The sequence below is a fragment of the Pyrus communis genome, chromosome 4, assembly GCF_963583255.1.
Source record: "Pyrus communis chromosome 4, drPyrComm1.1, whole genome shotgun sequence".
In the NCBI taxonomy this organism is placed as follows: domain Eukaryota; kingdom Viridiplantae; phylum Streptophyta; class Magnoliopsida; order Rosales; family Rosaceae; genus Pyrus; species Pyrus communis.
Window position 1 is genome coordinate 4,588,719 of NC_084806.1, and position 10,273 is coordinate 4,598,991.

General features: G+C 35.2%; 3 protein-coding genes and 1 pseudogene across 3 annotated transcripts; 2 read left to right on the top strand and 2 right to left on the bottom strand.

Annotated features, from left to right (window-relative positions):
* LOC137732190 (thioredoxin H2-like) lies at window positions 1-1,853 on the top strand. The gene is made up of 3 exons (XM_068471486.1): window positions 1-211; window positions 694-816; window positions 1,329-1,853. Exons 1-3 carry the CDS (start codon window positions 80-82, stop codon window positions 1,461-1,463), a joined length of 390 nt encoding a protein of 129 aa, XP_068327587.1. The 5' UTR covers window positions 1-79; the 3' UTR covers window positions 1,464-1,853.
* An 832-nt stretch (window positions 1,854-2,685) lies between these two features.
* On the bottom strand, window positions 2,686-3,230 carry LOC137731356 (uncharacterized; annotated as a pseudogene).
* Window positions 3,231-5,874: 2,644 nt separating this feature from the next.
* LOC137732414 (thioredoxin H2-like) lies at window positions 5,875-7,571 on the top strand. The gene is made up of 3 exons (XM_068471723.1): window positions 5,875-6,073; window positions 6,554-6,676; window positions 7,166-7,571. The coding sequence occupies exons 1-3, from the start codon at window positions 5,942-5,944 to the stop codon at window positions 7,298-7,300; spliced, it is 390 nt and encodes a 129-aa protein (XP_068327824.1). The 5' UTR covers window positions 5,875-5,941; the 3' UTR covers window positions 7,301-7,571.
* Window positions 7,572-8,288: 717 nt separating this feature from the next.
* On the bottom strand, window positions 8,289-9,929 carry LOC137732483 (uncharacterized). Its single transcript, XM_068471798.1, has 2 exons — window positions 9,283-9,929; window positions 8,289-8,739 (listed from the first exon to the last, which is right to left on the bottom strand). The coding sequence occupies exons 1-2, from the start codon at window positions 9,729-9,731 to the stop codon at window positions 8,289-8,291; spliced, it is 900 nt and encodes a 299-aa protein (XP_068327899.1). The 5' UTR covers window positions 9,732-9,929.
* Between the last annotated feature and the right edge of the window lie 344 nt (window positions 9,930-10,273).

Here is a 10,273-nt window from a genome sequence, read left to right on the forward strand (position 1 = left end):
GTCGATTGGAACAAATTGCCTATAGTTTTGTTTTATCACCATCTCTCAGAGACACAAGAGAGTAGTAGAAGAAGAAGAAATGGGAGGCAACATGTCACACCTTCAAGACTCGGATGAATCTTCACATGGACACGAGTCTCGCATCGTGGCCTTGCATTCCAAGGGTCAATGGAACACCCACTTCGCTGCCTTCAAAGACAGCAATAAACTGGTAACTAACTATAATTAAACTCCTTAAAGAGTTTGTAGGCTTTATAATTCAGTTGATATTATTCTTACATTGAAAGTCTCGAGTTTAAATAGTCCCTCCCTACACTATTGTTTGTATAAAAGGAAAGTCATGGGGGCTTGTTCAGAAATGCTTTTAAAATGGCTAGATCAGTTTTAGAGAAAATGTTTTTAGGTTCCAAAAGTACTTAAAGTGCTTAATTTATGTAAGAAACAATAGTTATGTGCTTATTCTAAGAAGAACTTTACGTGATTTTTCAGGATTTACTTACATTTTTACAATGATTGGTTCAAAAAATATTTTCACCAAAAAATAATTTTAACCATTTTAAAAGCACTTATGAACGAGCTTATGTTAAGCTCCATATATGATAAATCTACTCTAATATACTCTACTCTTTTTTATTTTAATAAAGTTGCTAAATTGATTAATTATTTTGTTTGGATGGTGATGGTGATGAATAGATGGTGATTGATTTCACGGCTACATGGTGTGGACCTTGCAGAGCCATGGAGCCAATCTTGAGAGACTACGCTGATAAATTCACTGACGTTGAGTTCGTCCAGCTTGATGTCGACGAGCTACCGGTATATATATTTATGCATGAATACTTCTCCTTGTATTTTCCTTATATTTTACATATATTACAAAGAAAACTATTATTTAGACCTTAAAAACGTTATTATACAGTATACACTGATTAGTTGTGAAGTTAAATCATATTATTATGGCAAGTTCATTTTAAGGCTTAACGCACTCCTTTACCCCCTTGGTGTAGGTCTATCTTTTGTTCAAAAAAAAAAAAAAATCATGTGGAAATATGCAATTAACACTTGACCGAACATGACGTATAAATATCAGAAATGTTATCTTAGTTACCATGTGGCCATAGATTACATAGTTAATTAGTTACTCATCCTTAAATTTGATATCAATGGTGGAGAATAAATGAACATGTTTTTAATATTTTGATATCAATCTTTGATACTAATTTAAGGGTAAGTGACCATGAATTCTTGATCTAGGTGACGAAATGAAAATACAAATATATATGTATATGTATGGTATATAATTGGTAAATATGAATGGATGGATGCAGGATGTGGCAAGGGAGTTTGGGGTGCAGGCAATGCCTTCATTTGTATTCATGAAGAAAGGGGAGGTGGTGGATAAGATCGTGGGGGCTAGGAAAGATGAACTGCAGAAGAAGATTGAGAAACACAGGAGATCATAATTAATCGAAGGATTAATTAACTGATGCTGTGACTAAACTAAAGCTCGATCGGGAATATGATGATGTGACACCAACGCGTGAGAGTGGAAGAAATAAAGTGAAAAATAAATAATATAGCAAGGTCGCAAGTAGTTTGGTTGAATTGGCTTTTTATGTTTTGTTAAAGTTTTTTTGGATTGAAAACCTCATAAATATTATCTCGAATGTACTTTTTGATATAAGAATTGTTATTGGCATTCTAAAAATCTCATTCTACACTCCAAACTTTCTATATTTAGAAAGAAAAATATACTTATGAGGAGTGTATAATGAGATTTTTGGAGTGTCAATAACACTTCCCTTTAATATTTGTATTATTATAATAAAAACATTCTCGTTTTGTTTAAAAAAGGTGCAGACTAAATAAGAGTGATTGTGTATTCTTTAATTTTCGTGATTGTTTTGTATGTTTATATTTCTTAAGTGCTAATTCACTTTATTTTTTTAAAAAAATGTGAGCTATATGTATCATTAAAATTTAACGGATCACCTTGTATTGCTTTCTTTCGATTAATTAAACCTGTGTTGTGGAATTTTGCTGCACTACAATGAAATATTCTGCATAAAATTTAAGAAGTTTGAGCAGCGGCGAAAATTCCACTAGAATTGCAAATTAGTTAAACAATCGTGAGTAATTTGTTAAGTTTTCTCGAGATCTTCTGTGTATACATTAAGGACAACGTTATAAAACATTTGAAAATATTGTCAATAATTGAGTGACATAAATATTTCTTTTTAAACCATTTTTAAAATATAAATAGAAAATTCCAACCTGGCGTAAAACTTAGCCATAATGTAGTTATGTCTTTTTGAACATTGGTATATCCTGTATGAATTTTAAAAACTTTGCGGTGTAGGAAAGTTTCATGAAAATATAACTTATGATAATTTTTTTATTTCACAAAACCGATTAAACATCGTGAGTAAAAATTCTTTTTGAAAAATGCAGTTTTTTAGTTTTCGCAATACCTTTAACACAAACATCAAAGAAAAGTGTTATAAGCCATTAGAAAATAATCTTACAATTTAGGGAGCTCCGTGAGCATTTCTTACATTTATGGATTCCAAACCTTCAAACTAGACTAGTACGCACAATCGCACCGTGGAAAGATTAAATATTTACATGACAATTAGAGTTAAAACGGATTTGGTTTTTATCCGAGGCATATGAATTCTCATAACCTTAGGTATCACCTCCACCCAGCACTCTCCTCAGATCATCCTTCTGCTCTGCACTAAGCTTCGCCCGAAAGACGACGTCGAACTTGAGCCTTAGGTTTCCTTTCTTGGTCGGATCTTTAGAGATTGGCATTCCCTCATTAGGAACCACCTCCTCATGGCCAGGTTTACTAATACTGTCTTTCACCGGGATCACCCTTCCGTCCAACGTTGTCAGATTGACGAACGCTCCGGCGAGAGCCTCGAGTAAAGAGAGTTTTTGAGTGATCATAAGATCATTCCTGTCACGCTTGAAAAGAGGGTGGGGCTTCTCGTTAACGACGAAGATGAGATCAGCCACAGAGATGCCGGGTTCTTGGTTGCCTTTCTCTGGGAATATATGTAGAATATTTCAAGAATATGTATAATAGGCATATGTATATGCGTGCGTTTTGAGTTAGCAGAAAAGAGCTGGGTTCTTTGCCCAATAATTACATCTTTTCAAGAAAAACCATGCAGCTTTTCATTATGGCTAACAGACATACACATTGATCGGGTATCCAACCGCATGCTTTATAACATATATGACCTTTGGGTAATAGGTGTTTTGTATAAGATATATTCATTGGACATACTATTGCAATGTGTTGTATCCCATGGTGAAATGACATACTCAAATAAAAAAATGTGTCAAACGGGTGTAATTCTCTCTATATATATTGATGACATTAGTAGAAAAGGAATCATTTAGAAATTTGTTGTCTACACAATTCCCTTGCTCTCTCTTCTCTCACCATTATTAGGGTAAAGAGGAAAAAAGAGTCTTTCAGCATCAAGTGCAAACTAATCCAAATTATGAAGGGAAAAATTTGAATTTGGGTACAATGACGGAAGTATATATGTTTTAGTCAATATAGTTACGCTCATGTCTGCAACATCTATAAATGTTAAGTTACCTTTTAAACTATAATATATATTCTAAGTTATTTTAATACGTGGGGAGTGAGAGATTCGAATTGAACTCGAAGATGTAGATATGTTGCGTTGACTAATTGGTTTAACATGCATCTGCTAACCTATAATTCTTTAGAAAACATGTTTTCGTATACCATTTTCAAGCCGCAGTTTGCCTATTCATTTCATTGGTGATTTATGCTCTATATATCTATCATATGTGTGGTGGTGGGTTTATGTGCATTGCACGGGTGGGGGCAACTTGATCAAGGCAACAATTGGAACCACTGTAAAGTGCAAAAAAAGGAGATGCTTTTTCCCCTTTTATTAGCCTCGGTTAATTTTTTGTATTAGATTCCACAGTATTTGGTAGCTCATGGGTTTCATTCACAGAATTGTAGTTCTGTGTAAATATCTTGTTTTGTAGTTCCCATGGCAAATGCTTCGAGGTATCTTATACTGTGAAATTTTTTGCCGTTAAATTTTAATTATTAATTTCAGCAATATTTCAAAATATTGCGCACGTAGATACTAGAAAATTCCGATAACTAAGTTGACTTTTAGTTTTGGTTTTGGATGCTAATGGTGAATATATGCCATTCTCTTTGTTTTTGATGTCGTGGCAAAACTTGTCTATTGAGATTAACAACAGCCAACTGCTCTTTACACTCTAATTGGTGTAATTAGGGATCCCAGCATTTACCTTTAATTAGAAAATGAAAAAAGATTGAATTAATTAGATGCCAAATTCAGAAACAATACCACTCACCAACTCTGTCATAGACTTTTAATTTCTTTTAATTTCATTTTTTTTTGGGTGTTTATTATGACTTAATTAACATCTTAGATTCATCTCCTAAGAGCATATAGATAGAACTTGTCTGCTTAGCAGATACATAGAACTCGTCCTTAAAAACCGGATTGAAAGAGAAAGGTGGCCAAGAGCTTTTAAACAACATTAGTATATATTATTATTTTGATATAGGGACAATTGAGTCCTAACATTATACCGTGTTGTGTTTCTGTACGCAATAACTCTTAAACTAGTCGATTGATCATGTTAAAAATTGGCTTGTAAGGAAAGGGTGCGCATAACTCTTAAACTACTATAAGTCCTAACAACATCCATAAAGAAGAGAAAAAAACAATGCTATGTCTACCGCATTGTGGACGTATCAGGAAAACTAGTGTTCGTCTCAGTTGAAAATATAATTCACAATATGATAATACGTTGCGAGTTATATGTGTAAATAGTAGTTTTTTGTCGCACATTTATGAAGTGTATACGTACTAGTTGTAACTTCTATATATACTCTACTTTGAAGATCAATGAGTATAAAAGAAGGGAATTGTTATTAGCACTTCAAAAATCTTATTCTACACTCCAAACTTTCTATATTAGGAAAGAAAAATACACTTGTGAGGAGTATAAAATAAGATTTTTGAAGTGCCAATAACAATTTCCTAAAAGAAATTTCCAATTATTATTTGATACTTTTTGGTATTTATCATGTTCAATTCAACTTAGCTTTAGAGTAGTTTGCTCTTAATGACATGTGCGTTTTAATTTTGTGCCCACTTTTTCTCAGTGTCGACTGTAAAGTCAGTGTTCGTGTTGTTGTGATTTCCTTTGTTAACAAAATCATGAATAGTGCCGTGCGTGAACATTGATTATGCTACCGTGTCATGAACAGTGATTTACCTTCTGCTTGACAGTGAACACCACAGCTTTCTCCCTTTTGGCAAAGAAACCAAATCCCAAGTAAAATTCTTTTCTAGAGCTTCCACCTCAACATTCATGAATTAAACCCATTTTGGGTCAGACAAATCATCTTACCATTTAACAAATATGTTATAAATACACTTTACTTATAGAAATATTCGTTGAGTTATGATTTTGAAAGCATTTCGTCCATGAATTCAAATATTAGCTGTAGTCCTGAAATTAAATTTTACTCAACCCTCCATCGGTCCTTTTCATCATCAATTTTTCTAACAAATGTTGTACGAACGAAGAATCAAACATGCGCAAAGGAATATGAGTTTATATAAAAATAGTCCTTTTTTATGATTAATATCCCACCTAGATGCCTTAGAAAATTTCTAAATTAAATTCAACGATCCACATAGTAGAATGGTGCTGTCAAATAATCGAACGAATCCGATTCTTAAAGTTCACCTTACAACTTTTGCCCATCGCCCTAAACCACTATATAAACACCTTCCCACCAACACCAAATATCCACAGCCGAGCGCAGTCGACTAGAAGAAACTGCTTATCATTTTGTTTTAGGCAAAGAGAGTAGTAGAAGAAGAAGAAAGAAGAAATGGGAGGCAACATGTCACACATTCCAGACTCGGATGAATCTTCACATGGACACGAGTCTCGCATCGTGGCCTTCCATTCCAAGGGTCAATGGAACACCCACTTCGCTGCCTTCAAAGATAGCGATAAACTGGTAACTATCATTAAGCTCCTTTTTGGAGCTTGTAGGTTTTGTAATTCAGTTGTTTAAGAGCATCTATTCTTACATTGAAAGTCTCGAGTTTGAATGCTCCCTCCCTATACTATTGTTTCTGTAGAATGAAAGTTATAGAGCTCATTTGGAAGTGCTTTTAAAATGACCGAAAGCGACTTTAGAGAAAATATTTTTGAGTTCCAAAAGCATTTGAAGTATTTCTGCAAGAAGCACCAGTTATGTGCTTTTTCCAAAAAGAACATTAATTACTTTATAGAATTTACTTGCATTTTTATTAAGAATTGGTTTCAAAAATATTTTCACGAAAAGCGATTTCAACCATTTTATAAACACTTCTAAACGAGTTCATAATTAAGCTCCGTATATGATAAATCTACTATATTATACTCACTCTATTTATTTTAATGAAGTTGCTTAATTGATTAATTATTTTGTTTGGATGGTTATGGTGATGAACAGATGGTGATTGATTTCACGGCTACATGGTGTGGACCTTGTAGAGCCATGGAGCCAATCTTGAGAGACTACGCTGATAAATTCACCGACGTCGAGTTCGTCAAGCTTGATGTCGACGAGCTACCGGTATATATTTTATGCATGAATACTTCTCCTCATATTTTTCTTAAATTTTACATATATTAAAAAAAAAAAAAAACTATTATTTACACCTCAAAAACGTTGTTACGCACTGATTCCTTGCAAAAGCATAAAGATGGAATTCGCATCCAGGAAAACATAATGTTCTTCTTGAAATATCAATAACATTATGTTGAAATTTGAATTTGACCCGTGACCGAACATGACATACAAATATCAGAAATGTGATCTTAGTTACCAAATGGCGAAAGAATATATGGTCGCTCATGCTTGAATTTAATATCATTGGTGGAGAACAAATGAATGTGTTTTTAATATTTTGATATCAACCATTGATATTAAATTTAAAGATAAGTGACCATGAATCTTTGATTACTAGATGACCAAAAAGACGAGACTCGTACAGATATATATATATATATATATATATATATATATGGTATATAATTGATAAAAATGAATGGATGGATGCAGGATGTAGCAAGGGAGTTTGGGGTGCAGGCAATGCCATCATTTGTATTCATGAAGAAAGGGGTGGTGGTTGATAAGATCGTGGGGGCTAGGAAAGATGAACTGCAGAAGAAGATTGAGAAACATAGGAGATCATAATTAATCAAATGATTAATTAACTGATTATGTGAGTAAATTAAAGCTGGATCGGGAATACATTATGATGATGATGTGACACCAACGTGTGAGAGTGGAAGAAATAAAGTGAAAAAGGAAAAAATATAGTACCGCGGCAACTCGTTTATCTGAGTTGGTCTTTTATTTTTTGTTTGGAATAAGGACGTCTTGTATGCTATTTCGAATGTCTTCTTTGATATTCGTATTAGTTCTTAAAATTATAATAAAACCAATATCATTTTGTCTAATATATATATTTTGACCAATACACACACACACACACTATTGTGAGCTATATATCATTAAAATTTAATGAATCACTTTGTTTTGCTTTCTCTTGATTATATAAACGTATTTTGTGTAATTTCGCTGCACTATAACGAAAGTTAATTTCAGCAACAGCTAAAATTACACTAGAATTTTGCAAACTAGTTAACAATCGTGAGTACAATTTCTTGAATTTTCCCGAGATTTTTTGTGTATACATTAAGGACAATGTTATAATACATTTGGATATATTGTCATCAATCGAGTGACATAAGTATTTCTTTTTAAACATTTTTTTTTAAAGATGAATATGAAATTCTAACATGGCGTTAAACTTAACCCTAATATAGTTCAGTCTATTTGAACATCTATGATATATCCTGCACCAATTTTAAAAAATTTGTAGCGTAGCAAAAGTTTCACAAAACCGATTAAACATCATTGGTAAAACTCGTTTGAAAAATGCAATTTTTGAATTTTCGCAATATCTTAAACACGAACATCAAAGAAAAATGTTATAAGCCATTAGAAAATACTTACAATATTATGGAGCTCCATGAGCTTATCTTACATTTATGGATTCCAAACCTTCAAACCAGACTTCCTAGTATGCACAATTGCACCGTGGAAAGATTAAATGTTTACATGATAATTAGAGTTAATGGATTTGGTTTTTATCATAGGCATATGAATTCTCATAACCTTAGGTATCACCCCCACCCAGCACTCTCCTCAGATCATCCTTCTGCTCTGCACTAAGCTTCGCCGGAAAGACGACGTCGAACTTGACCCTTAGGTTTCCTTTCTTAGTCGGATCTTTAGAGATTGGCATTCCCTCATTAGGAACCACCTCCTCATGGCCAGGTTTGATAATAATGTTCTTCACCGGGATCACGAGAACCCTTCCGTCCAACATTGTCAGATTGACGAACGCTCCGGTGAGAGCCTCGAGTAGAGAGAGTTTCTGAGTGACCATAAGATCATTCCCGTCACGCTTGAAAAGATGGTGGGGCTTCTCGTCAACGACGAAAATGAGATCAGCCGGAGAAGAGCCGGGTTCTTGGTTGCCTTTCTCTGGGAATGTGATCTTTGTACCCTTCTTCCAGCCAGGCTTGATGTCTATCTTTAGGGTTTCCTCAATAGTCTTTGGCTTACTGCAACAAAGTGGTTGTTTGAACATTATTTGAACGAGTCTAAAACTTTTGGGAGACAAATTGTGTTTCGGTATTCGATAGTTGAAAATACTCTAATCTATAACTTACGACGACAAGGGGATCAAACGTAAATGACACGAAAGATGCACTGCCTTGGTCAACTAGCATAACTCATGTCCTCTCAATTCGGACAAATTAAGAACACATCGTTTGGGCAATATCAAGTTCAGAAATCTAATCCAAAATCGATTCCTTTTCTAAATGTTTCCATTTAATTTCTGATTTAAGTGAAAGTCAAGATCACCTAACTAAAACGGCAGTTCGATGAAATTTTAACCGTATTAACAAAACTCCCCAGCTAATTATGCCTTAATCAAAGTCAACAAAACAAGTCAACGACGCAATTAACAAAAACCATACGAACACATCATTTTCCATAAATCCTTAATCCCAATTAACAAAAAGAAAGAAACAGACTTTGCAGCAATTCCGACATATTAAAAGAAACCCAACAATAAAAGAAGACAGAAACAGAATGCTCACCCGAACTCATCACGAACGGTTCTCGAAATCCTCATCTTCCTCCTCGCCCCTCTGTAAAGATCCTCCAAACTGCACGTCAACTTGCTCTCAATCGCCGCAACCTTCTTATTCTTCAAATTACCATTACGCCCTGCACCATTCACACTGCTCTTCTTGAACGCCCTGTCCCCGACGCTGCCAGATCCGCCGAAAAACTCGGCAAAAAGGTCTTCCGGGTCGCCGCAATTGAGCCCCTCCTCGCCGTAGATGTCGTAGATCTGGCGCCGCTGGGGGTCGCTGAGAACATCGTACGCCTGGCACACCTGCTTGAACTTGGCCTCCGCTTCCTCGTTATCGACTGGGTTCTTGTCGGGGTGCCACCTCATCGCCAGCTTCTTGTACGCCTTCTTCAGGTCCTCCTGGGTCGCGTTCCGGTTCACCCTCAGCACGTTGTAGAAATCCACACCCATGTGATTCCTCTGATCGAAATTATCTACGGCCCTGATTCGATATCTCTATGCAAGTCGGAGAGAAAAGCCGGTGGTGGAAAAGTGCTTATGAAGCAGAAAGCAAAGGTGGTTGGTGCGCGCTTCGTCAATGGAGTGGTGATGGGGGGATTGGAATTTGGAGCGAAGGACACAGCGGGGATTTAAATAACTAAAATCTCTGGCAACGTGCAGTGAGGTGGGAGCCAAGCAGACTTGGAGTATCTTCGTAGACTTTGATTTTTAAGATTCTTTTTATTTTTTATTTTTTAGTTTTTAAAGGAAATATATTTGTAGTTACGGTTGCACAGATTCTGGTCGGTCGTTGATGTTGGAAATCTTTGCACAGGTGTCGCAAATGTGTGTGTTTCTCCTGGTGACCTTTGAGTTCAGATTTAAGTGAACATCAACTAATGCTGAGGAATTGCTTGCTACGTCCTACCTCCTAGCAAATGTGAATAAAGTTGATTAAGTATGTATTGTATAGGTATGGTGGTATTTAGAGCAAGTCCACCGTGTGCTCCAGC